Source organism: Oncorhynchus keta, chromosome 10 (assembly GCF_023373465.1).
Source record: "Oncorhynchus keta strain PuntledgeMale-10-30-2019 chromosome 10, Oket_V2, whole genome shotgun sequence".
NCBI lineage: Eukaryota > Metazoa > Chordata > Actinopteri > Salmoniformes > Salmonidae > Oncorhynchus > Oncorhynchus keta.
Genome location: NC_068430.1, coordinates 40,157,147 through 40,185,011, shown reverse-complemented (window position 1 = coordinate 40,185,011; position 27,865 = coordinate 40,157,147). Strand labels below are relative to the sequence as shown.

Genomic DNA, 27,865 nt, shown 5'->3' with positions numbered 1-27,865 from the left:
ACCTCACACATTTCTGTGACTGACCAGGCAGAATGGTAGGCTATGTGGTCCACAGTTTTAATTAAAAAGGCTAATTTTAGACAGGTGCATCTTATTGAAAAGTGGGCAAATAAAATCCTAAAATGAAAGGGTTACTAAGCAAACCTCAGTATTTCAGGCCCCCGCCTCCCACATCTCCAATTTGAAAGCCGCCTCTCTACTGGGAGAGAGGAAAGCTCTTTTTCGGTCAGATGGCGTCCGCCCCCAGGTTTCTCGCACCCACACAACCAGCAAAAAGGCAGCCAGCAACCAATACGGTTCGCCGGGGGAAGATAACTGCCAACGAATTCAGACGAGTTATGGGATTTAGCTGGTGTCAACAGCAGTCAGAAGTGAGAAAGATAACGATTGTACAGGAAAATAAAGCGATTATATAAATACATTTAAGGCATTTACAATAGGTTGTGTACAATAGCTTTTTAAAAAGTATGTATTTATCAAATCTCTTACATTGATGGAAACTTAGCTAACGGGACTGGATGGGACTTTTAAAAAAAGAGTCTTCGAGGGATGAGACTTTCGATAAGGTAAAAAGTGAGATAACAATTACGATTGCTGATATAACTTTATTTTTTAGATAATCTAGCCTATTACGAGGTTCTACAGATTGCGCGAAAACTGGATTCGGGTCACTCAGTGCGCGCAGGTCCTCTCTGCCAATTCAGCCATCGGACGATTTGAACGAGGTGAGAGATTATGCTGGAGTTATTTACATTTTTATGATGAAATATTACATTTCACATGCGTGTTTAGTTCCGTAGAAAGATGGAGCATCTGTTATTGCCTTGCACTATGGATGTTCGCTTAATACTATTGTCATTGTTTTTTAAATTATTGTCATTGTTTTTTAAATTATTATTTTCGTAACCGTCGCTTTGTGCATCATATGAACTCGCAAATTATGTCCCCATAAGAATAGGCAAACTATTTTTAACAAACTATTTTTAATTCCCAGATCTTGAAAAAACCAAACAAGTGTGCATGTCTAAACTGTACATTTTTCCAATGACAATGCCATGCGTAATTGGAGAACACGTCCTGCATATTTGAGGTATAGAGGATTGGGCACCCACACGTGAAGTGTTGTCAAAGATGATCATCAATAATAATAAACTATCAGGAAAAGTATGCTTTTGTAGGCTAGTATACGTTTCTCATGTGTAATTTGGGTTCAAATAAAAAATAGTATGGACTTAGTGTTTTCAAGACATTTGATTGATATTGACTTCATGTGTTCTTATATGAGACATTCTGCAACATAACAGATAGTCAAAAGGTGTGACACATTTCTCAATACATTTATTACATTCATTGCGAAAAGGTATGGGTCTTGACGCATGTGCTCCGAAATTGATACATATTTTATTTTACCTTTATTTAACTAGGCAAGTCAGTTATGAACAAATTCTTATTTTCAATGACGGCCTAGGAACAGTGGGTTAACTGCCTGTTCAGGGGCAGAACGACAGATTTGTACCTTGTCAGTTCGGGGGTTTGAACTTGCAACCTTCCGGTTACTAGTCCAACGCTCTAACCGCTAGGCTACGCTGCTACATAAACATGCAATCAAGATGGTTGAGCATTAGGCAAAAACTGGTGAAATTCAGACAAACAGACATACAATACAGTGCCTTCAGAAAGTATTCCCACCCCTTGACTTTTTCCAAATTGTCTTGTTATAGTCTGAATTTAAAATGGATTCAATTGAGATTTTGTGATCTACACACATTACCCCATAATGGCAAAGTGGAATTATGTTTTTGGAAATGTTTACGAATTAATAAAAAATGAAAAGCTGAAATGTCTTGAGTCAATAAAGCCCCGTCTGCATTGGCACTTTGAAATCAACTCTGTTGGCATGACCTTGCTGGGTCAGCTCAAATTGCGTATCCACTGCCTCCAAAAATAAGAAATTATGTCATGTTAGCTTTCAATACGACCTGGCCAGCAAAAATTCCCGCTAGCTAGCTAGCTTATTTCAACTCTGATTTGCTAGCATTTGAGGGCTGACTGTTCTCATAAAAGTTTGAGTAGTACAAAAAATGAATGAAGGACCCAGCTATGGTGCTGATTCGTGTCATGTCTGACTACTGCAGTACTGCTCATCTAAGTGCTAGCTAACAGCAACAAGCCCAGGCGAGCTAGCTACATTGTGTCAGCATCCAGCGGTGATCAGTTTGGTGGTTGCGTAGTAACGGCACCACCAGCCCGAATTCTAATCGAGCTGGCACTAGTTGTGAAACTGGGCTGTCCTGGCCCAGGTTTCCTTAGACACAGCTCGAATTTGGTACTTCCATTCGAAACAGCTCGAATTTTGCACTCACGGGGCTTAAATGGGGCGTTGCTTTTTCTTGGCCAGGTCGCAGTTGTAAATGAGAACTTGTTCTCAAATAGCCTACCTGTTTAAATAAAGGTGAAATAAAATAAAACATAAAAATGAAGTATTCAACACCTTTGTTATTACAAGCCTTAAAAAATATTTGCTTAACTCACATAATAAATTGCATGGTGCAATTGTTGCTGCAGTCATCTGACCAAATCGCCCTCTAGTGGCCTCATGGGTGGAATGTTATATTTTTCATAATTAATACACTTTTACACAGGAAATACCAAACGTCTTCTGTGATGTATATAAAGTGTCATATTGGGATGCAAACAGAAAATGTCATACATTTCAACTGCCAGATTAATTTTTTTAAAAGCCCATAACCATGTGTGAGGTTTATACTTTTGTTTCAAAGTAGATTTGTTTAAGACTACCAAGAACTAACAGATTTTGCAGTAAAAGGTTAACATGATTTCTGAATGACTACCTCATCCTTGTACCCCACACATACAATTATCTGAAAGGTCCCTCAATCGAGCAGTGAATTTCAAACACAGATTCAACCACAAAGACCCGGGAGGATTTCCAATGCCTTGCAATGAAGGGCACTTATTTGTAGATTTAAAAAAAATAAGCAGACATTGAATATCCCTTTGAGCCTGGGGAAGTTAGTAATTACACTTTGGCTGGTCTATGAATACACCCAGTCACTACAAAGGTATAGGCATCCTTCCTAACTCAGAGGAAGGAAACCTTTCAGGGATTTCACAATGAGGCCAATGGTGACTTTAAAACAGTTAGAGTTTAATGGCTGTGATCGGAGAAAACTGAGGATGGAAAAACAACATTGTAGTTACTCCACAATACTAACCTACATGACAGAGTGAAAAGTAGGAATCCTGTACAGAATAAAAATATTCCAAAACATGCATCCTGTTTGCAATAAAGCACTAAAGTAAAACTGAAAACATATGGCAGAGGAATTCCCTTTGTGTCCTGTATACAAAGCGTTATGTTTGTGGAAATTTTCAAGCATGTTGGTGGCTGCATGTTTTGGGTATGCTTGTCATCGACACGGACTAGGGAGTTTTTTAGGATAAAAATAAACGGAATAGCGCTAAAGCACAGGAAAAATCCTAAAGGAACACCTGGTTCAGTCTGCCTTCCAATAGACACAGAAACAAATTCCCCTTTCAGCAGGACAATAACCTAAAACACAAGGCCAAATATACACTGGAGTTGCTTACCAAGACGGCATTGAATGATATTGAGTTTTGCCTAAAATCGGCTAAACTCTTTGGTAAGATTTGAAAATGGCTGTCTAGCAATGATCAACAACCAGCTTCACAGTCTTGAAGAACAAAAAAAATATTAATGTGCAAATATTGTACAATCCAGATGTGCAAAGCTCTTAGAGACTCACAGAAAGACTCACAGCTGTAATCGCTGCCAATGTTGATTCTAACATGTATTGACTCAGGGGTGTGAATACCTACAGTTAAAGTTGGAAGTTTACATACTTAGCCAAATACATTTAAACTCAGTTTTTCACAATTCCTGACATTTAATCCTAGTAAAATTCCCTGTTTTCGGTCAATTAGGATCATCACTTTATTTTAAGAATGTGAAATGTCAGAATAATAGTAGAGAGAATTATTTATTTCAGCATTTTTCACATTCCGAGTGGGTCAGAAGTTTACATACACTCAATTAGTATTTGGTAGCATTACCTTTAAATTGTTTAACTTGGGACAAACATTTCAGGTAACCTTCCACAAGCTTCCCACAATAAATTGGGTGAATTTTGGCACATTCCTCCTGACAGAGCTGGTGTAACTGAGTCAGGTTTGTAGGCCTCCTTGCTCGCACATGCTTTTTCAGTTCTGCCCACACATTTTCTATGGGATTGAGGTCAGGGCTTTGCGATGGCCACTCCAATACCTTGACTTTGTTGTCCTTAAGCCATTTTTCCACAACTTTGGAAGTATGCTTGGGGTCATTGTCCATTTGGAAGACACATTTGCGATCAGCTTCTAACTGATGTATTGATGTTGCTTCAATATATCCACATAATTGTCCTTCCTCATGATCCCATCTATTTTGTGAAGTTCACCAGTCCCTCCTGCAGCAAAGCACCCCAACATGATGCTGCCTCCCCCATGCTTAACAGTTGGGATGGTGTTCTTTGGCTTGCAAGCCTCCCCCTTTTCCTCCAAACATAACGATGGTCATTATGGCCAAACAGTTATATTTTTTTTTAAATCAAATCAAATCAAATCAAATCAAATTTTATTTGTCACATACACATGGTTAGCAGATGTTAAATGTAGTGTAGCGAAATGCTTGTGCTTCTAGTTCCGACAATGCAGTGATAACCAACAAGTAATCTAACTAACAATTCCAAAACTACTGTCTTATACACAGTGTAAGGGGATAAGGAATATGTACATAAGGATATATGAATGAGTGATGGTACAGAGCAGCATACAGTAGATGGTATAGTACAGTATATACATATGAGATGAGTGTGTAGACAAAGTAAACAAAGTGGCATAGTTAAAGTGGCTAGTGATACATGTGTTACATAAGGATGCAGTCGATGATGTAGAGTACAGTATATACATATGCATATGAGATGAATAATGTAGGGTAAGTAACATTATATAAGGTAGCATTGTTTAAAGTGGCTAGTGATATATTTACATATTCCCATCAATTCCCATTATTAAAATGGCTGGAGTTGGGTCAGTGTCAATGACAGTGTGTTGGCAGCAGCCACTCACTGTTAGTGGTGGCTGTTTAACAGTCTGATGGCCTTGAGATAGAAGCTTCTTTTTTTCAGTCTCTCGGTCCCAGCTTTGATGCACCTGTACTGACCTCCCTTCTGGATGATAGCTGGGTGAACAGGCAGTGGTTCGGGTGGTTGATGTCCTTGATGATCTTTATGGCCTTCCTGTAACAACGGGTGGTGTAGGTGTCCTGGAGGGCAGGTAGTTTGCCCCCGGTGATGCGTTGTGCAGTCCTCACTACCCTCAATTACGGTTGAGGGCCTATCCAGGCGGTGATACAGCCCGCCAGGATGCTCTCGATTGTGCATCTGTAAAGAAGTTTGTGAGTGCTTTTGGTGACAGTGAATTTCTTCAGCCTCCTGAGGTTGAATAGGCGCTGCTGTAAACGCTGTCAGTGTGAGTGGACCAATTCAGTTTGTCTGTGATGTGTATGCCAGGAACTTAAATGCTACCCCTCCACTACTGTTCCATCGATGTGGATAGGGGTGTTCCCTCTGCTGTTTCCTAAGTCCACAATCATCTCCTTAGTTTTGTTGACGTTGAGTGTGAGGTTATTTTCCTGACACCACACGAAGCCCTCACCTCCTCCCTGTAGGCCGTCTGTCGTTGTTGGTAATCAAGCCTACCACTGTTGTGTCGTCCGCAAACTTGATGATTGAGTTAGGCGTGCGTTTAAATACAGTCGTTGTGAACAGGGAGTACAGGAGAAAAAACACCCTTTGGGGCTTTGTGTTGAGGATCAGCGGGGAGGAGATGTTGTTGCCTACCCTCACCACCTGGGGGCGGCCCGTCAGGAAGTCCAGTACCCAGTTGCACAGGGCGGGGTCGAGACCCAGGGTCTCGAGCTTGATGAAGCTTGGAGGGTACTATGGTGTTGAATGCCGAGCTGTAGTCGATGAACAGCATTCTCACATAGGTATTCCTCTTGTCCAGGTGGGTTAGGGCAGTGTGCAGTGTGGTTGAGATTGCATCTCTGTGGACCTATTTGGGCGGTAAGCAAATTGGAGTGGGTCTAGGGTGTCAGGTAGGGTGGAGGTGATATGGTCCTTGACTAGTCTCTCAAAGCACTTCATGATGACGGAAGTGAGTGCCGGGGCAGTCGTTTGCTCAGTTACCTTAGCTTTCTTGGGAACAGGAACAATGGTGGCCCTCTTGAAGCTTGTGTTCATCGGGAGCGTCTGCTAAATGATCCCATATGTGAATTGTGTTTCTAGGATCAACTGCCGATGTCACTCAAAAACACATTAACCCTACCTTTCTGCCATGTAGTGGGGGTAGGGGCAAATACATGTATTGTTAATTGGATTAGGGTTAGGGTGATGTCTAGGGCCTAACCCTAACTCTAGCTTCATGTCCACATCCCGGCTCAACCCTTAACCTAACCAAAACCCTTTTCCAAGGGTGCTATTCTTTGCCTGTCCCTATAAGAGGACTCTTTGAAGAACACATTTTGGTTCCAAGTAGAACCCTATTGGTTCCAGGTAGAACCCTTTTGAGTTCCATGTAGAACCTTTAACACAGAGGGTTCTTCATGGAACCCAAAATAGTTCTACCTGGAACCAAAAAGTGCTCTCCTATGGGGATAGCCGAAGAACCCTTTTGGAACCATTTTTTCTAAGAGTATAACCCCAGCTTCATGTCCATTCCTGGCTCAACCCTACACTAACCCTCACTTCATCTCCACATATTGGCTCAACCATAACCCTAGCCATAACTCTAACTTCTTGTCCACATCCAAGCTCAACTCTAACTCCAACTTCAACCCTAACCATAGCGCCAACCCCATGGCTAGGGTTAGGGTTGAGCCAAGGTGTGGACATGAAGCTAGGGTTAGGTTTATGGTTGAGGTTAGAGTCTGTCTGTCTGCCTGAATATCCTTTTGCATTGAATGCTATGTATTTTGACTTGTGTCAATTCTCTTGACACATATTTATGCTTCAATATCATGTCTGTGCTTTGAGAGATGAGAGTGAGAGAGGTGGAGATGGGAGAGAGAAAGACAGATGAGAGTGGGGAAGGGGAGAGAGGGAGATGGTGAAGGAGCAAGGGGATTGAGAGCAAGGAGGTAGCGATGGATGAGAGAGGGGTAGGGAGAGAGAATGGAGGAGGGAGGAAGGATTATTCCATGTAGCAAACAAATTAATAAAGCATTCTGTCCACACAACACAATACATCATAACTGTTTTCTCCTTCCATTGATGAGACATTTATTAAACTTAAGTGGAGTCTTGAGTAACTCTCCTCCGGTCTTTTCCTTCTTTCCTGTCTACAGTCCTACACCATGTCTCTGCCGCGTATGCTGGGCGAGCTGCAGCTGTACCGGGTGCTGCAGAGGGCCAACCTGTTGGCCTACTACGACACCTTCATCCAGCAGGGCGGCGACGACTTGCAGCAGCTCTGTGAGGCTGCAGAGGATGAGTTCCTGGAGATCATGGCGCTGGTCGGCATGGCGACCAAGCCACTGCACGTGCGCCGTCTACAGAAGGCCCTACGCGACTGGGCAGCCAACCCGGCCCTCTTCAACCAGCCCCTGGCCAACATGCCCCTGGGCGGCATCCCGCTGTTCAAGGTGAATGGGACGGGTGCCAGCGGAACCGCCTCCAGCGGACCCAGGAAGTCCCTGAGCAATGGACAGCCAGGGTCGCCGTTCGATAGGGAGGACAGGGCGTGCCTCACCCCTATGTACAGCGGGAGCCCCAGAAGCCCCTGCTCCCAGGCCTCGCCACAGCCCCCGGACACCCACTACAGGGGCAAGCTGTCCCCAATGGACCCCCACTGGCTCAGCCCAGAGCCAGATGGGAACAGTGCCTCTGTCTCAGCCTCAGGGGTGGACGAGGAGCAGCCCAGGTCACCTCTACTCCCCCCTCGTACCCCAGGTCCCTCCACTCCCCCAGCCTCCTCCTCCTCCCTCTCCCCGGTGGTCCTCTCAGCCTGGCCTGGGGGCCAGCTGGACGGAGAGACGGCACGGGCAGTGGGGGAGAGTGTGGACAGGCTCCTGAGGACCCTGCTCAGGTCGGACCCCAGAGAGGTGAAGACACTCCTTAGGATGAACAAGAAGATGGCCAAGACGGTGGGCCACATCTTCAAGATGGCACCTCAAGACATGGCCAAGGAGGAGGAGATCCGCAAGTACAGCCTCATCTACGGCCGCTTCGACTCCAAGAGGAGGGAGGGCAAGCAGCTCACACACCACGAGGTGAGGGCATCAATGTTTCCACTAATAGAGTTATCTGTGTACTAATATATGTGTGAGGCTTGAACATTCCTACTGGGCACAGACGTCAGTTCAACGTCTAGTTTTGAATTGTCAAGTAACCTGAATTCAATGTGAAATCAATCAAAAATGTCACCAGGTCATTGGATTTAGGTTAAAAGTTGGGTGAAAAACCCCACAAAATTACGTTGATTACTTTTTTCAAATCCAATCAGTTTTCCACGTTGCTTCAACGTCATCACATTAAATGTTTTTTTTCAAATGACTTGGAAACAACGTTGATTCAACCAGTTTTTGCCCAGTGGGTTGTATAATTTTTTAAATCATAGTGTTCATATCATTCTAATGTTCTCTTTCCCCTCTCAACTTATTTGATGTCCTCCTCATGTTCAGCTGATCATCAATGAAGCGGCCGCCCAGTTCTGTATGCGTGACAACGCTCTGCTTCTGCGACGGGTAGAGCTCTTCTCATTGGCTAGACAGGTGGCAAGAGAATGCGCCTACACCTCCACACTCAAGCATGCCAGGTAAGGGCACGAGGTTCCACTGTTTAGGGGGTTCCCCACCCCCGTCTGATGACCTTCCCACCCTCTCACCTTCTGTCTCTTCCTCTACAACTAGTCTGTGTCCCCTATGGGCTCTGGTTAAAAGTAGGATCTTCATTTGATCACTCTTTTGTTGCTGAGAATTTTCCTGCATAGCAGAAAAACTCACTTTTAGTGTATTTGAGTTTTAAAAAGGCATCTAAAGTGAAAAATTAACCAACCCCATACAAAAATGTTCATTCATTATAATCCACATAATAATTCACATTTGCTGTTGCTGCAGGATTTATGTTCCTGCTGAAGCAAACTGGCTCAAATTAAGATCCTACATCTGTAGGGAATAGGGTGCCATTTGGGATGCAAAAAGGGAAACCCAAATATAGAGAGACTTATACACTTAGCACACATAGCTAAGGCTGGCCAAGGTCATGCTACTCGTCATGCAGTCAGTGCATCCGCTCCAAAACAAAGTCATACTTTGTGATCAGCTAAATGAAAGCACATTCAAAAACTCAAGCGTCTCATATAATCAATAAGATTTTTTTGTATATCTTTCAAAATCAATTAATAATGTATGTGTTTACTGTTAGTCACATCGCCTCAAGTTTTGGTTACACAACATCAGTTTTTATATACTGAACAAAAATATGAATGCAACATGCAACAATTTCTAAGATTTTACTGAGTTACAGTTCATAGAAGGAAATCAGTCAATTTAAATACATTTATTAGGCCATCATTTATGGATTTCACATGACTGGGCAGGGGAGCCAGGCCCAGCCAATAAGAATTTGCTTTTCCCCACAAAAGGGCTTTATTACAGAAATAAATATTCCTCAATTTCATCAGCTGTACGGGTGCCTAGTCTCAGACGATCCTGCAGGTAAAGAAGCCGGATATGGAGGTCCTGGGCTGACGTGGTTACATGTAGTCTGAGGTTGTGAGGCAGGTTGGACGTACTGCCAAATTCTCTAAAACGAAGTTGGAGGTAGCTTATGGTTGGGAAATGAACATTACATTCTCTGGCAAAAGCTGTGGTGGACATTCATGCAGTCAGCATGCTAATTGCACACTCCCTCAAAACTTGAGACATCTGCGGCCATTGTGTTGTGTAACAAAACTGCACATTTTAGAAGCCTTTTATTGTCCCCAGCACAAGGTGAACCTGTGTAATGATCATGCTGTTTAATCAGCTTCTTGATATGCCTTACCTGTCAGGTGGATGGATTATCTTGACAAAGGAGAAATGCTCACTAACGGTTGTGTAAACAAATTTGTCCACAAAATTGGAGAGAAATAAGCTTTTTGTGCATTACGGAACATTTCTGGGATTTTTTATTTTAGCTCATGAAACATGGGACCAACAATTTGCATGTTGTGTTTATATTTTTATTCTGTATAATTTAATTGGATATAATGAGCTACTACTTGCTAATGAACTAACAGACAGAAGGGCAAAATGAATCCTGGAGTTTGCACAAGAGGATTGCTCTTTTACTTTATTATTTATTTATCTTATTACAGAACAAGTGCAGATGACTGCAGTTTATCATCCCAAAAGAGAGTGAAACATGAGGTGAGTGGGCTAGGGTCTCTGAACCCCGAACAAGAAAGATTTAAAACTATATCAAACTCTATTTTCATTTGTTAGTGTGTCCACAAAAGCTGTTTTGTCAACGTAATATTAGTATCATGTTGAGCCATACAGCATTGGTAGACAATGAATAAGCTGTAATTAGAATAAATCAATGAAATTGCAAAAATTCATACACTGTCATTTATACCATAGATACTTTTCAATCAGCCCTATCAATTTTATGCCATTAGTACATTTCAGTAGTAATTGCATTGTAACACACACACACTATGACATTTGGTGTGTGTTTCAGGTGATACTGTCAGAATGTGTGTCCTCCCTCCATGGTGTGGAGGGTTCAGAGGGCGTGTCCCAGAGGGCTGACGAGGACAGCTTATCAGGAGAGAGTCTGGACAGCTTAACACAAGGTACCGTTGAAGTCGGAAGTTTACCTACACTTTGGTTGGAGTCATTAAAACTTGTTTTTCAATGACTCCACACATTTCTTGTTAATTAACAAACTATACTTTGGCAAGTCAGTTAGGACATCAACTTTGTGCATGACACAAGTACATTTTACAACAATTGTTTACAGACAGATTATTTCACTGTATCACAGTTCCAGTGGGTCAGAGGTTTACATGCACTAAGTTGACTGTGCCTTTAAACAGCTTGGACAATTCCAGAAAAGTATGTCATGGCTTTAGGACCTTCTTATAGGTTAATTGACATCATTTGAGTCAATTGGAGGTGTACCTGTGGATGTATTTCAAGGCCTACCTTCAAATTCAGTGCCTCTTCGCTTGACATCATGGGAAAATCAAAAGAAATCAGTAAAGACCTCAGAAATAAATTGTAGACCTCCACAAGTCTGGTTCATCCTTGGGAGCAATTTCCAAATGCCTGAAGGTACCACGTTCATCTGTACAAACAATAGTACGCAAGTATAGCCACCATGGGACCATGCAACCGTCATACCGCTCAGGAAGGAGACGCGTTCTGTCTCCTAGAGATGAAAGTACTTTGGTGCGAAAAGTGCAAATCAATCCAAGAACAACAGCAAATGACCTTGTGAAGATGCTGGAGCCAACAGGTACAAAAGTATCTATATCCACAGTAAAAACGAGTCCTATATTGACATAACCTGAAAGGCCGCTCAGCAAGGAAGAAGCCACTGCTCCAAAACCGCCATAAAAAAGCCAGACTACGGTTTTCAACTGCACATGGGGACAAAGATCATACTTTTTGGAGAAATGTCCTCTGGTCTGATGAAACAAAAATAGAACTGTTTGGCCATAATGACCATTGTTATTTTTGGAGGAAAAAGGGGGAGGCTTGCAAGCTGAAGAACACCATACCAACTGTGAAGCATGGGGGTGGCAGCATCATGTTGTGGGGGTGCTTTGCTGCAGGAGGGACTGGTGCACTTCACAAAATAGATGGCATCATGAGGAGGGAAGTTATGTGGATATATTGAAGCAACATCTCAAGACATCAGTCAGGAAATTAAAGCTTGGTCACAAATGGGTCTTCCAAATGGACAATGACCCCAAGCATACTTCCAAAGTTGTGGCAAAATGGCTTAAGGACAACAATGTCAAGGCATTGGAGTGGCCATCACAAAGCCCTGACCTCAATCCTATAGAAAATGTGTGGGCAGACCTGAAAAAGCGTGTGCGAGCAAGGAGGCCTACAAACCTGACTCAGTTACACCAGCTCTGTCAGGAGGAATGGGCCAAAAAAGCTGGGAAGCTGGTGGAAAGCTATCTGAAACGTTTGACCCAAGTTGAACAATTTAAAGGCAATGCTACCAAATACTAATTTAGTGTATGTAAACTTCTGACCCACTCGGAATGTGATGAAAGAAATCAAATCTGAAATAATCACTCTCTCTACTATTATTGTAACGATCTGGGTGTAGTGGGTGCAAAGTCAGGCGCAGGAAACAGAGAGTTCAGGGTAGTGCTCTTTAATACACAAACGGTGAACATAAGCCACCCCACGAAACACTGGGCGCTCACAAAAACACATGCCCCAAACATGGGGCCTAAAACAGTCCAGCAAAACCCATGAACAGGGAAAAAACACATTCACCTCAAACGTGCACAAATGTCACACAAACAATCCCGCACAAAGAGCAGGCGGGCCGGCTGGCTAATAAAGCCCAACTAATCACCAAAATACATAACAGGTGTAACCAATAAACAGACAAGGAGGGGGAGGAAAGAATCAGTGGCAGCTAGTAGGCCGGCGACGACGACCGCCGATCGCCACCAGAACGGGAAGGGGAGCCACCTTCGGTAGGAGTCGTGACAATTATTCTGACATTTCACATTCTTAAAATAAAGTGGTGATCCCAACTGACCTAAGACAGGGAATTTTTACTGGGATTAAATGTCAGGAAAAAAAAATGTTGTGAAAAACTGAGTTTAAATGTATTTGGCTAAGGTGCATGTAAACTTCTGACTTCAACTGTACATACAGTGTCCAGATCCAAATGTATTTTCTTTAACACTAGTATGTATATCAGCTCAAGTCAGTAAGTCTTGCATGTAAATACAGTAATTGTTGAACACATTTAGCACTGATCTTGTACAGTAAGTGTCACTTAATCATATTTCATTCCCAGACATTCTTTATGTGTTTCTCTACATGTCACACTGCTCCACTGACTACAAAGCACTATTGATAATAGTTCATGTTTTCTGTAGTGTCCAGCTATGTCCCAAATGGTACCCTATTATCTATATAGAGCCCTATGGGCCCTGGTCAAACGTAGTACATTACATAGGGAATAGGATGCCATTCTTGACTCAGCACAGTCTTGTCAAGAAGCAGCTTATGTGATTGGTTCAAAATGACATTTACACCTAACCCTGTCTGTCCTAATAGATGTAGCCTCACAGTGCAACCAATCTCCATCCCCCCGCCCCCCCACCGACACCTCCATCCCTGCCAACTGGAGTCGCCATCTCATGCAACAAACGCTCATGGATGAGGGGCTGCGATTGGCTAAGATGGTGTCACATGACCGAGCTGGCAAGCTCAGCCTTAGGTCAGAGGGGACACATACCACAGGTGACTTTCTGAATAATGGCTTACAAACATTATCATTCACGAGTTATCATGCTAACACTCTTAAAGTGATAGTCTGACTTTTTCATGCCTAAAAATGTGTGTTATGTTGAGACGAGTCCATCCCACAACATGTGTTATGTAGATTCGACTGCATGTCTCTATCTCAATTGAATTGGAAAGATGGGCATTGTCTCATTTCATCATTTTTAAACAGTGCCTATCTTTCCTATTCACTTGAGTTTGAGACATACAGCAGAATTGAACTAAATCAACTCAACAAATGTCCTGGGACATTGACTGGGACGTTGTCTCCTGATATTAAACCACATTCGAGGTATGAAAACATTTGACAAACCTACATGATCACTTTAACATACTGCCCCTGGAGCCAGTATTGTTGTCTAGGGTGATGCCTCCCACATTCCGGTGCTGCTTCTCTAGCTGGGGCTGGAGAAGAACTAAAGGATAGAAATTAGTTGGGGGATAGAGAGGGGAGGCTGAGGAGGCAGCATCCAGCTACAGTTTAGATTAGAAAGTCATACTGAAAGTTGACATGGATGTTAGTACAGTCAAATTGCCATGAGGTCTTCTAGCATAGGTTAATAATAGCGACACTTAAAATGATTGTACTTAACCCTTTCCTCGTCACATTTTGTCACTCATCATTAAAATGTAAAAGTGAAGCCATTGAGATGCAGTAGTACTGGGCTGTCACAGTAGGCAGGGTGGAGAAGATAAAGGGAGACAGAGAGAGAGAGTGGGAGAGAAAGAGTGGGAGATAAAAAAAAAGAGAGAGAGAGAGAGAGAGAGAGAGAGAGAGAGAGAGAGAGAGAGAGAGAATAATGGTGGGGGGCCAGAGGAAGTGCTGTGGGGGCAGTAGAAACGGAACCCCCCCTCCCCCTCACTCCTCACCAGCTGACGTCACATTGTGTTAGGCGTGTGGGCTGAAGGGCGGGATGGATTGAGAGAGGGGGCTAAGAAGTGGGTGGTAATTGGAGGGGCGTTGCATTGACTCACCAGGCGACAGAGAACAAAAATAAAAACCTGTGGGCAGGGAAATGGCACAGGCTTTTTTTCTACCTCTTCCTCAACTTCTTAAGTAGAGGGGAAAAACAACCAAAATGACATGTTTCATCTCTCTATGACGTTGGTCTCCCTCTCACTTCCCCTCCGTCGTCCGTTGTTCTTCTCACTCACTCTGGTTTCCTTCTCCATTTCTCTCACACTAACTCAAGGCAACACGACTTGTCTTCTCTGACTGTACTGACTCCATCTACAGTATTATCCTATTAGCTTATAAGTGGGTTCACATTTTGGCAGACAAAACCCTTGACATTTAAATTCAAGTTCTTGACATATTACATTTCAAATATTAAAGAGTGCTACCATAGTTGCATGGTGTTGTATTTCCCCTTGTATTATTTTGATTAAGTGAAGTACTCTATACCAATCAAATGTTCAGGGGGAGTAATAATGTATTGTCTCAGTCGGCCATATAGGCTAACAGTCCTTATTGTTCCTCTTCCAGACTTTGAGGTCAAGGTGGAGAGGAGGGGCTCGATAGCAGTGTGCAGCAGCAGCAGCCCTGGCAGCACCAAAGATGACTCGGACCACAGGGGAAAGTAGTGAAACCAACCACTCATCATCCTGAGAACCCATCAACAACCCTGCCTCTCAGCTCCACTCTGATCTTGGAGGGCACAACTCAGCAGGTTTTACATCTGTACTTAAACCATTGACACTTGGGAGTACTGGGGAGGGGAGGTGGAATGAATCATTCCAATTTAAATCCATTTTGGATCCCAAATGACATCCAATTCCCTACATAGTGCACTACTTTTGATCAGAACTCTGGTCAGAAGCAGTGCATTATATAGGGAATAGGGTGTTATTTGGGACGGAGCCCATGATTGGCTGAATCGGGTGGTTCAGGGAGAGGTAAACATCATAAACCTTCTAATACTATGGCCTTCCAATACTGAAATTGAGGGATAGGCACTCTACAACTTTACCTCTGTATATAGTGTGCCCAAACACTCCAGCGGGGGCTTTAGCAACATGCATCCACTGGGCTACGGTAACACTTACACAAATGTAAGAGGTATGTCACACACTGATGTGACAATGTCTCTGTTTGCCCACTTTGAACATAATCCCAATCCCCATAATCCCCTCCTCCCCCACCCCGCCCCCAGGACAATGGATGCAAAATGTTGATATCATGACTAACTTTTGGTGCTATTTTCGTTCTGTTGATACAAGGTTGTCACTGAGATTAGGATAAGTATCTGTTATGACACTGCCGTTAAAGATTGGTTTTACAAAGTGTCACTAATTTGAGTGTTGACCGTTAGATGATAAAGGCAATGTGTACAGAGAAGATAATCAGGTTCAGAGGCCTTTTTCTTCCAATACTGCAGCAACTGTCACTGACACCCACTGAAACTGTTAATTTAGAGGGGTGGGTTTGGATGTTAATATGTTAACACTATTGAGCCCTTAGATTAAATTGGTTGGTGAACTCAACATTCTTTGATTTAACTTAATAAGGCTTAAACAGGCAACAATAATTTGCATAACTCTTGAGGCAATTACTAAATTAGCAATGACAAGAATGCTCATCTCCCGATGTTATTATTTTAATACAGTATGTATGTCGCATCAAACACTAAATTCTTTGATTATGAAGTTTTGGAGAATTCACTTTTTTTGTAAGAATACATAGATGTTACTGGGAATGAATGTTTAAAAGAAAGGTGTTTGGATGGTTAGGAAATCAGGGAGAATCCAGGACATTACATTTTCTGCATCTGAAAAGGTCCCCTATTTCCTATATAATGCACTACTTCTGAACAGGGCCTGCCTCTAGTCAAAGGTGGTGCACTATATAGGAAAAAGGGTGCAATTTGGATGGACACATTATTTCCATGAAGTACCTAAACTGTAACCTCCTGCCTCACAAGCATTAAACAACCTCCTCCGTTTGTTATGCTGAACAGCAGATTATTTATTTTGTTAAATCTCAATAAATGTTATTTTATTGTTTTAAAATTCTTGTTGTGGCTCCATCTGTTGCACTCCTTGTGAGGAAATCCATCCACCCCATCTGTTGCACTCCTTGTGAGGAGCATAAGTGTCAAATGTATGATAAGGCTGAAGAATCCTGCGTCAATCGAATGCTGCCAGTAATTCCAGAACTAATAGAAAAGCACTAGGTCCAAACAGTCATATTCCCACTCTCCCCGCACTATCACCACCACCATCATCATCACCGCCTCCGCTCCATCAAGTTGTTTGTTCCTTCCAGTTCTAAGCTAACATGACTGTATTTGTGATGTCACCTGCCTCAACTCCCTGTGAGCCCCCCCCCCCACCCCACCAGCATCATAATGAGAGAGCAGACTAAATATAGCGAGATATAGCTGCCAACCTGGTGGCTCGTTGAGGAGGTCTGCTGTGTACTTTTGCATCGCTGCTCTGACTGTGAAAGACCCAGGTTGTATTCCGAATAGCGCCCTATTTTCTATATAGTATGCTACTTTTGACCAGAGGAATATAGGGAATATAGTGCCATTTGACACATCCCAAACACAAATGACTGATCACTGTGGGAACATAATAAGCTGTTCCAAAAAATAAATAAATACATCATCTTTTCAAACTAGAATGTACATATCAATTACAAAAACTACATAAATACACAAAGAGACAATATCAAAAGTATTATTTGAAGAAAATTGGCCTCATTTATTAATCAATTCAGCTCTACATTCAACAGAGAATCATGACAGAAATTGTACTTACATAGTGTCTGTGTTGGATGAAACCTCTTATCTCCAAAATAGAAAACAGCCATACTTTACCATTAACAAACATACAATTAAGAAACTTCAGAAGCTATTTTGAATACATTGTCTTGACCCTAGAGTCGATGCATGTAAAAATGTCAATGCACAATGAAAAAAATTAATGGTTACGAAGTTACGAGGTTTTCCTTCGAAAGCAACGATAGGATAAATATACAAGTATATTTCTATGTTTATACATATATTATGTGTAACATTATAATGGATTGTGTAGCTGTTTATAAATGACTGTATGTCCTTTTATTATATCTAGTAATAAAACAGTACCAGTAATAACGAGATAACGGAGACAAATCCCATGATGTAGCCTACCATATGTTGTTACTGCCCTCTAGTGCTATAAGAAAACAGTGGTATATGTACATTTCTCAGTTTCATAGAAAACAGACTGTTTAATCAATACATATATGTTGTAAGAACTTTTTTCATTGAAATCAATAATACATTTCTTGGGGAAAACAAGCAAATCTCATAAATGGTCTAGGTGATGTGTGTGGAGGTGGCAGGTAGGTCACAATGCAGAAACAACTTTAAGGGGAAATCACTACTCTAGATGATGCAGAAGCAAAATTATGGGGAAAACACTACTCTAAGTGATGCAGAAGCAACATTATGGGGAAACCACTACTCAAGGTGATACAGAAGCAACATTATGGGGAAACCACTACTCAAGGTGATGCAGAAGCAACATTATGGGGAAACCACTACTCAAGGTGATACAGAAGCAACATTATGGGGAAACCACTACTCAAGGTGATACAGAAGCAACAGTATGGGGAAACCACTACTCAAGGTGATACAGAAGCAACATTATGGAGAAACCACTCCTCAAGGTGATGCAGAAATAATATTATGGTGAAACCACTACTCTAGGTGATGTAGAAACAATATTACGGGGAAACCACTACACTAGGTGATGCAGAGGAAACATTATGGGGAAACCACTACTCTAAGTGATGCATAAACAATATTATGGGGAAACCACTACTCTAGGTGATGCAGAAACAATATTATGGGGAAACCACTACACTAGGTGAAGCAGAGGAAACATTATGGGGAAACCACTACTCTAAGTGATGCATAAACAATATTATGGGGAAACCACTACTCTAGGTGATGCAGAAACAATATTATGGGGAAACCACTACTCTAGGTGATGCATAAACAATATTATGGGGAAACCACTACTCTAGGTGATGCAGAAACAATATTATGGGGAAACCACTACTCTTGGTGATGCAGAAACAATATTATGGGGAAACCACTACTCTTGGTGATGCAGAAACAATATTATGAGGAAACCACTACTCTAGGTGATGCAGAAACAATATTATGGGGAAACCACTACTCTTGGTGATGCAGAAACAATATTATGAGGAAACCACTACTCTAGGTGATGCAGAGGAAACATTATGGGGAAACCACTACTCTAAGTGATTCAGAAACAATATTATGGGGAAACCACTACTCTAGGTGATGCAGAGGAAACAGTATGAGGAAGCCACGAATCTAAGTGATGGGGAAACAGCTACTCTAGGTGATACAGAAACAATGTTATGGGGATTCTAGATTACGTGTGTGTGGAGATGTTATGGGGGAACCAGTGTTCTAGATGATGTGGGTGGAGTCGGTGCAGGGAACTAGTGTTCTAGGTGATGTGTGTGTGATGGAGTTGGTGCAGGGAAGTCAGTGGTTCCCAACCATTTTCGTTTACTGTAACACAAACAGTTTTTTGCTCTGCCTGGAGTACACCTGAATTACACCCTCATGTGCGTTTTACCAGTAAGCCTATGGTCTCATCGGTCTTCTCAAGTATTTATTTCCCCTGGTTGGGAAATAATGTTCTAGGTGATGTGTGTGTGGAGGTGGCACATGAAGTCTCCCCTGGTGGTGGTGTGGCCGGGGAATACAGCATTACAGAAGTCACACACATGAGACTGCAGCGCCACCTCTGACATCAGCATCATCCCCCCGTTCTGGCTTAGAAACTCACTGTCCAGGAAGGAGCCACATGCCGAGGGCATCTGAGCAGGGGGGAGGAGAGAGAGGTTTTAGGGGAGGCACAGGGATAGGGGGAGGGAGAGGACAAACAGATGTTACGTTTAATGACATGACTCGTCAAAAAAATAAAATGAAAGGGGAGAAACCTACCCTGAACATTTGTCGGGTCATATCATCACTCCAAAATCGACCTGCTTGCTTCGAGTCCCCAGAGACACTGGAGGGTGCCGTCTCTTCATTACCCCCAGGTAGGTCCAGAGGTCCTGGGGGGGTGGCTTTGAGGACCTCCTTCCTTTCTGTCCCTGGATGAGCAAAGTCCAGCCGTAGTCTGCCCAAATCCCCAGCCAGTAGATTAGTGAGTGACCCCATGGACCCAGATGGCCTTATAATGCCATAGTGTGCAGCAGGGTTGTGTGTTGGGACCATTGGGGTTTCCGGCCATGCAGGGAGAGCAACGGAGCTCTTCTGGGTACACTGGATTGGGATTGATGCCATTACGCTGGGGTCTCCATCAGGAACAGGGGCTCCTCCTAAGGAAGGAATAAGCACGTATAAGTAGTCGCTCAGGATAAGATCAGTTTGCTAAATGACAAACATGTAAATGTAGCCTACTACATTCATTGATATTGTATATATGCACTGAATTCACTGATTTTGACACTCATCGTAAAACAAAGATAAGAATCTGCAAAATAGGCATGGCATGAGAAGTATATCATTTTTGGTACTACAACAAGGAAATGGGAGTGACCTTGCTGTGTCCTCAGTTTCTCTGTGAGTTTATTGAGTAAAGCAGCCTGCTTCAGACACAGCAAGCGCAGTTGGAGGAACTCCCTGTACAGCTCTGTGTACGCGTCCTCCATCTCATGAGCACAGGGATCTTTACAAAGCCATCTGAAAAGAGACCCGTACATTACAATGTACATGAAAAATTATAATGTTCCAGTACGAAAAATAGATTTAGAGGAGGGACTTCTGCTCCTGTGATTGTAAAACGCTAAAGCTTTCTAAAGCTATAGCATGTTATGCTTTCGTCAGCAATGTGCCATGTATAGTTCCCTTCCCTCAAATTGAGTCTAAAGAAGGAAGTAATAAGGAAAAAGGGAACCAAGTCGAGGGGAGAGAATGGAGTCCTATCCTACAAAACACATCTGGTGGGTCTCTTTACGTGCAAAGTCAAATACATATAGACATCAGTGAACACTTTTAATAATACATGGCTCTAAATGTACTAATTACAACTGATATTTGGTATTTCAAACACATTTCTTCCCCCAGACATAATCAATCACATTTGTCTTTTTCAAGAGGCATATTCTATTCGATTTATGACAAGAATTGTAAACTGTACATGCACTCTTACTCTCTACAAGGAACTCAAACAGAACGCGCTAATAACACATTCATAACAAACCAGGAAAACACAGACAATGTCATTACATGTGCATGTCTTGTACAGGCTTTCTATAAGGTCATGTTTAAAGTTCCATACATGTTTGATATATCCAACCTACAAATGACCACTTACATTACATGTTGAAGTGTATAGATAGGACTTTTGTGATGATCTTTTAGAGTTGTATTTGGAAACCTACGTATGCGATGTTCTGTCATTACATTTAAAATAGCCAACTGTAATTCTTGAAAACAAAGCACATCTTATCCTAGCTTCAGACGTTGTTTTCACTGATTTAATCTACTGTACACGAAGTTGAGATAAAGTCAACTCTGGGCTCATTTTGGTCCAGGCATTTTAAAGATGGAAACACCATAGTGAACACACTTAAACTGACAAAGGTGAAGATGAATATAACTTACGACCTTGTATGGTCTTCCCCAATGACACGACAGGATATCACTTTGAACACGATTTCATATCTTACATATATTGAGAAGAGGCGGAGAGTACTTGCCGTACTGTTGATTTTAGCCTACCTGTTAAACACAATAATCCCCGAAACAGGAACAGGAAAAGTTGTTCTTACCGAATGCCATTATAACCGGATCATCTGTTGAACTTTCAAGAAGAACAACAGTAAAGTTGAGTTATTTCCGGAAAAACTGCTGAGCTTCGGAGCAGCACTTGACACATTGTTGATCTCTTAGTTGGTGAATCAAGGATTTAAAGTGGGCATATATTAATCAGCACAGATGCAGACAAAAGGTTATACATCTCATAGTGTTATATACACACGAAGTCCATGATTAGAACCTGTATATAGGTAAAACAAAGAACAAAGCCCACCACCTGGGGCGGCAGGTCGCCTAGTTTACTAGCGGTGGGCTTGTAAACGAAAGTGTTGCTAGATCAAATCCCAAATCCCTCTGCCCAAGGCAGTTACCCCACTGTTCCTCATTTCGTTTCGTGGTATGGTTATGTAAACAATTTGGACCTGACAGACCCTTGATCATTTTACAATGCACCATACTTACAAAGTTAAGTAGTTAACTAAAGAAGTGACACCTACAGTACAGTACCACCAACTACACACAACATGACATTTTCGAAAAGTGTGTGTGTGTGTGTGTGTTTCAAGTTTTATTGTCACATGCACAGTGAAATGTCTTTATTGCAAATTCAAAACCCAACAATGCAATAATCAGTAAAAAAACATGAAATAAGAATAAGACATATGAAATACACAATAAAGTAACTAAGTAAGTAAGCATACTATATACAGGAAATATTTTTAAAAGTCAGTTCCAATACCATAGCTACATGTGCAAGGATACTGGAGCGATGGAGGTAGATATGTATAGGGGTAAGGGGAGACTAGGCAACAAGATATAAGATAAAAAAGAGTAGCAGCAACTTGTATGCAAGTGGGTGTCCAGGTGTGTAGAGTCAGTATACATCGATGTGCATATTATGCCTAAGCGAGCAAATGATGAAGTGAGTATTTGTGTGTGTGTGCGAGTGTGTAGGGCCCTGAGAGTTTGCATAGAGACAGTGGAAAGATTGAAATAAAAGGTCAATAAAGATACAAGGTTAACTCAGATAGTCTGTGTAGTTATTTTGTTAGCTATTTATCCGTCGTATTGCTTAGGGATGGAAGCTGTTCAAGAGCCTGTTGGTGTCAGACTTGATGCACAGGTACCTCTTGCCGTGCGGCAGCAGAGGAAATATAATATCATCTATTGTGAGAGCTTGAGTGTGTGTGTGTGTACGTACGTGTGACTGAAACCATATGTGTGACGTATCATGCACAGTGGAATGGATTAAGACATACAGCACAGTAGCAGTCAAAGCCATCCATGCACTGACTCATTGATTCTCCACATGTTAGCAATTGATCCGTTTGTTTAATTCTATGCCTCTCTGTCCAGAGAAAATTAGATGAATGGTTTCTGTTCCATTAGAATTAGTCTGAGAGCAAATGAATACATTTAACAAAGAGTCTGGTTGCAGCTGCATGCTTTCTTCCTCTGGTCAGGGGCTGGGGTAGTTCACGGAGAGCAGGACCATGTTGTGCAGCAGTAAAGATGTCTCTGATTCTAGAAAGCACAGAAAAGAGGACACAACATAAAACAAAATAATGCATACTATCTGAGATTTATGAGCATGACTGACAAGTGACACAATTGGAAATTAAATAATTAACATCCAGGTCAAATTCAATCATTTATATTTTTACAGCTTTCCAGGCAGTAGCCCCAGCTATGGAAGTATAGGCTGTCAGTTAAACGTCTAAATATCAATGATGTAGGAGTAGTTATCCTATTACATAAACACATTACTGACGGGCCTCCTAAGTGGTGCAGCGGTCTAAGGTGTCGCTCCAGATGCGGGTTCGATCCTAGGCTGTGCCGCAGCCGGCCGCAACCGGGAGACCCATGAGGTGGCGCACAATTGGCCCAGCGTCGTCCAGGTTAGGGGACTGTTTGGCCGGCTGGGATGTCCATGTCCCATCGCGCTCTAGCGACTCCTTGTGGCTGCCGGGCCCATACATGCTGACTATGGAATAAAAGTGAGGCTTTTATTGCGCAATCTAATTCATGCTGATAAAAAATGGACATATGCTCAAACTCGCACACTTTTGATAGACTTGAAGGGGCAATTTGTAGTTGCTACATCCATTTTTGAACCTATAAATTAAAACAAAAATATATATATATCCATTGATTCTTGAAGAATATAATTTATAAATGCCTCATGAGCTTAGTTCCACTGTCACAATACATGCAAACCCAAAATATAAGCTTGTTTTCCTCCAATGTTTGTAAACATTGTAAATGTAAACAAACACTGTATAGCCTCATAACATGGTTAAAACTAGAATTTTGATATCATGGATGGTCAGTTCTTGCATCCATAGCTCTGCCTATTAATCTGAGTGTGGTTACATTTCTCCAGGCCCATCCCTCAGTTTTTTTTACCAAAACAGAGGCGAGGGCGACCGTTTTGTTATTGTTTCATCTATGGATTTGCCCTTTTAACATCTGAAATATATCAGTGTCTCCAACAAAAAGGTAAACAATAGGCCTATAGCAAATGCAGCATATGGCATTCATTTTCCACATGTAAATAGCACTTTTCAGTAGTGCTCAAAGCATGACATTCCATGAGCGGAGCATTTATTTTTCAACTGGAATCAATGAGCCCAATCAGTCCTCCATGACAACAGAGTAGGGCTGGCTAATAAATCCTTAGTTTTGGGATTATGCTCAGGTAAAACTATTTGGATAATCTATACTTCCATATTTCCAAGTCCTATTCTTGAAGATCAAGGGGTATAACATAATAATAATAATAATAATATATGCCATTTAGCTGACGCTTTTATCCAAAGCGACTTACAGTCATGTGTGCATACATTCTACGTATGGGTGGTCCCGGGAATCGAACCCACTAACCTGGCGTTACAAGCGCCATGCTATACCAACTGAGCCACAGAAGGACATTTATTGGAATAACTGTAATTCTGATAGACTTTGGTTTTTTATGTAAATATATAATTTAATCGTGTTATTATATGTAGTAGGAAGCGATGGGTTAGGAGAAATTTAGCATCTGTATATGGCCAGCTATGTAAACTTGAACATGATGTCGTTCAATTGGTAACATACATTTTTGTCTTCTTCTAATGTCGCTTAAGGGGAAAGTAACTAAATGTAATCAGATTACGTTACTGAGTTTGGGTAATCCAAAAGTTACATTACAGATTACAATTTTGGACAGATAACTAGTAACATAAGGGATTACATTTAGAAAGTAACCTCCCCAACCCTGTGCATAGATAATAAACAACGAGTAGCACCAGTGTAAAATCAAAGGGGGGCGGTGTCAATGTAAATAGTCTGGCTGGCCATTTGATTAATTGTTCTGCAGTCTTATGGCTTGGTGGTAGAAGCTGATAAGGAGCCTTTTGGACCTAGATTTGGCACTCCGGTACCGCTTGCCGTGCGGTAGTAGAGAGAACAGTCTCATACTTCGGTGACTGGAGTCTGACAATTTGTTGGGCCTTACAAGTAGACAATGGACCTGATCGGACAGCTCAGAGCCTCTGCTCTTTTCTGTCCATAAGCAACAATTGGATTGGTGGAAGAGGCAGGGCAGGCCTTAAAATTATTATTTTTTTTACTTAAAAAAAAAATATATTTTGTATTTAGTATTTTTTTATTATTTTTTTCTCTCTCCATTCTCCCTCCTCTCTTACATTTACATTTAAGTCATTTAGCAGACACTCTTATCCAGAGCGACTTACAAATTGGTGCATTCACCTTATGACATCCAGTGGAACAGCCACTTTACAATAGTGCATCTAAATCTTTTAGGGGGGGTGAGAAGGATTACTTACTCTTCTAGGTCAGCTTCAGCATTATGGACTTGGGTGTATCTGTGGTCCATTTGGCCTGTCCCACAGCTTCCTTCATTGATGGGTTGTGAGTGGCTCTGTTGATGAACTTCTGGCCAATGACTGACTGTCTGTTGTTGATTGATGTCAGTCCAGATATGCTGTTAACGTAGTGGTTGCTGATGTATCTTGGTAGTCTGTAAGCCATTTTTGCTGCCATGTTTTGGACTATCTGTAGCAGATTCATCTGTTGCGGTGAAGCTGTTATCCAGGCTGGCAGGGCGTATTCAAAGAGGGGGCGGATGTAGCTGATGTAGACTTTCAGCACTGTCTGAGGTGAGGCTCCATATTTTCTTCCGCACAGCGTTTTTAGGTGGTTTAGTCTTTTTCGTCCCTCTCTCTCTATGTTCGTTATATGGGTTGTCCAGCTCATGTTCTTCTGGAAGGTGACTCCAAGGAATTTTGCTTCTTTTCCTACTTTTATTGTTTCACCGTAGAGTTTGAGATCTATGGGTTTCCTGTTTTTTTCCCCCTGTGCTTTTTGTGAAGAGGACACATTGGGTCTTTTGTGGGTTCAATTTTACTCACCACATGTTGGACCACGACTCGATCATTTCAATAGACTTCTGGAGGTTTTTTGCAGCAAGTTGAGGACATTTGGAGCTGGACCAGTAGCAGAGGTCATCGGCAAACTGTGAGACTTGTCCTGGGCCTTCCTCTGACACCGGTCCAGGCGCATGCGCACTTGGGTAAAAAAAACAATACATTCTTTCCAGACAATATGTTTTCGGTTGCTTGGAAATATTTATGTAAAACTTTTTTGGAAGCACATACCGGGCTGGACGGCAGTAAAATTACGATAGTTGCTCAGTGAAACTTGATAACGAACGTATTTTGACATAAACATTGCTGTCTAATGGCAAAATATATGGTAGCATCTAGGCTATTAGCCTAGGCAGTCGGTAGTGCAGATCTAGCGCCCATGCACTAACTATCCGCTGCCTAGGCTACATATTCATCGTCTCCTCTGCCCAGATACCGGTTCAGAGGATGACTAAGCCCTAGAATGACAATGACCGACAAAGCATTTAGAGCACGCTACTCTCCATCTTGCAATAATATTCAGATAATGTTCAAGTTATTCAGTACCTTAGTCTTTGTTAGGGTAGCATTGGGGTGTATATTGACACTGTTGAAATTGATAACTGTATTGTCGTTGTTACACAGCATTGGATCTCTCTCTTGCACAGCGCCATGGTAGTATTTGCAGGGTGAGTCCATGAAACTCGTTGCAAGTGCTGCAAACAAATTTTCAGGGTAAGTTGCTAGAGGCAGGTTGATTTGTTGCTAAAAGTTGCTAAATGACGTTGTGATGTCACTGCGTGATAACGTAAAACTGCGTCATTACGTAGAATACACAATAACGTTACTTAAATTTACTGGCCATCTCGGCAAAAGATGTGATTTGACATTTGTTCAGGGACAGACTCCCACTTTTTTCTTTACTTCTGGCTGTACAGTTTTGATTGAGACATGTTGATTGATGTTGTAAGTTCTGTTCAAGATCAAACATTCGTGACCAATTATATTCATTAGGTTTGGATCGTCAAACCCGTACTACTACTACTGCTGCAGCCAGCCAACAATGATTTGCAATGTACTGAAATTGCTGCTGGCCTGCTGCTGACGTCACTCACAATGCATTTTTACAGCCAGGCACGTGTGTTGTGACTGAGTGTGTGACAGAAAATAGTGTTTGTGTCATTTAGAGGGAAAATACATGCATTTTAGCGTTTGGGTCACTTTTCAAAATTTGCAAAAAGTTCCAAATACATGTTTAAAAGTAGCTGCATTTGTTGCTAGGTGCTGTTTGAAAAAAAAAAGTTGCCAGGGTAGTCTAAAAAGTTGCTAAATCTAGCAACATCACTGGTCGTTGCCATGCTTGCAAGATATCAGGGATCAAACGTTACTTCCATTGGCTGGAACGATTACCACAATGTATGCAATAGTTTATATAGTTGTGTATACTACACTCAGAAATATTTAGAATATTATTGACTTGTGAACTCTAAAATTAAATAGTTTTGTAGCTACAACATGTACTCTCAGCATGTAGGTCACATTTATCTAAAACTTAACTCACTTGAGATGCCATGGATGGATCCATTGTAGGGACACTAAATAGCCAGCAGATGTCAATCTTGCACATCAGGCTGAGTAGAGCAGTCTGTCAGATTTTAATTTTACCTTTATTTAACCAGGCCTGAACTGCCTGTTCAGGGGCAGAACGACAGATTCGTACCTTGTCAGCTCAGGGGTTTGAACTCACGACCATCCGGTTACTAGTCCAACGCTCTAACCACTAGGCTACCCTGCCGCCCCAACTTGTAGGTCCTACAAGTTGCCCGCTGGTGAAGCCCAAACAAGACTAGTTAAAGGTGAAGACCTGAATTCGGAGTGAGTGCTTGCAAAGTGAAATAAACGTTCAGAGTGAGGTATTTACATATCACAGTTAAAACAAGATATGATACCAGACACTGCTTTATTAAAATGACATGGTATGAAACCGTCATTTGCGCCATTAGATGAGGGATACTAGCTAGAAGTGAGACTGTTGCCTATAGCTGGTGCTACAA

The 27,865-nt window shown here is 41.9% G+C and overlaps 2 protein-coding genes across 8 annotated transcripts; one reads left to right on the top strand and one right to left on the bottom strand.

The window, feature by feature from the left end:
* Nucleotides 1-92: 92 nt before the first annotated feature.
* LOC118388718 (NGFI-A-binding protein 2-like) lies at nucleotides 93-16,789 on the top strand. 2 transcript variants are annotated; one of them, XM_035778101.2, is made up of 8 exons: nucleotides 94-371; nucleotides 617-725; nucleotides 7,427-8,350; nucleotides 8,762-8,895; nucleotides 10,438-10,489; nucleotides 10,803-10,917; nucleotides 13,382-13,567; nucleotides 15,096-16,789. In XM_035778101.2, the coding sequence occupies exons 3-8, from the start codon at nucleotides 7,436-7,438 to the stop codon at nucleotides 15,191-15,193; spliced, it is 1,500 nt and encodes a 499-aa protein (XP_035633994.1). In that variant the 5' UTR covers nucleotides 94-371; nucleotides 617-725; nucleotides 7,427-7,435; the 3' UTR covers nucleotides 15,194-16,789. The 2 variants fall into 2 exon arrangements, with proteins under 2 accessions (XP_035633992.1, XP_035633994.1); XM_035778099.2 differs by lacking the exon at nucleotides 617-725 and having other exon boundaries at nucleotides 93-566.
* Nucleotides 16,790-17,288: 499 nt separating this feature from the next.
* LOC118388717 (uncharacterized) lies at nucleotides 17,289-21,856 on the bottom strand. 6 transcript variants are annotated; one of them, XM_052527021.1, is made up of 5 exons: nucleotides 21,370-21,856; nucleotides 20,186-20,328; nucleotides 19,585-19,964; nucleotides 18,099-19,457; nucleotides 17,289-18,060 (listed from the first exon to the last, which is right to left on the bottom strand). In XM_052527021.1, exons 2-4 carry the CDS (start codon nucleotides 20,295-20,297, stop codon nucleotides 19,278-19,280), a joined length of 672 nt encoding a protein of 223 aa, XP_052382981.1. In that variant the 5' UTR covers nucleotides 20,298-20,328; nucleotides 21,370-21,856; the 3' UTR covers nucleotides 17,289-18,060; nucleotides 18,099-19,277. The 6 variants fall into 6 exon arrangements, with proteins under 6 accessions (XP_052382981.1, XP_052382980.1, XP_052382983.1 ...); XM_052527020.1 differs by having other exon boundaries at nucleotides 21,420-21,856; XM_052527023.1 differs by having other exon boundaries at nucleotides 21,253-21,389.
* Nucleotides 21,857-27,865: the final 6,009 nt, after the last annotated feature.

Bases quoted from the DNA above. Each gene is read 5' to 3' on its own strand.
- LOC118388717 (XM_052527019.1), bottom strand. From the start codon at position 21,048: ATGACAGAACATCGCATACGTAGGTTTCCAAATACAACTCTAAAAGAT. The intron at 20,329-20,962 runs GTAAGTGGTCAT...GTCTCTTTTCAG, and splicing joins TATACACTTCAACATGTAAT to ATGGCTTTGTAAAGATCCCT. The intron at 19,965-20,185 runs GTCACTCCCATT...TTCCTTCCTTAG, and splicing joins GAAACTGAGGACACAGCAAG to GAGGAGCCCCTGTTCCTGAT.
- LOC118388718 (XM_035778099.2), top strand. From the start codon at position 519: ATGGGACTTTTAAAAAAAGAGTCTTCGAGGGATGAGACTTTCGATAAG. The intron at 8,351-8,761 runs GTGAGGGCATCA...CCTCATGTTCAG, and splicing joins AGCAGCTCACACACCACGAG to CTGATCATCAATGAAGCGGC. The intron at 10,490-10,802 runs GTGAGTGGGCTA...TGTGTGTTTCAG, and splicing joins AAAAGAGAGTGAAACATGAG to GTGATACTGTCAGAATGTGT.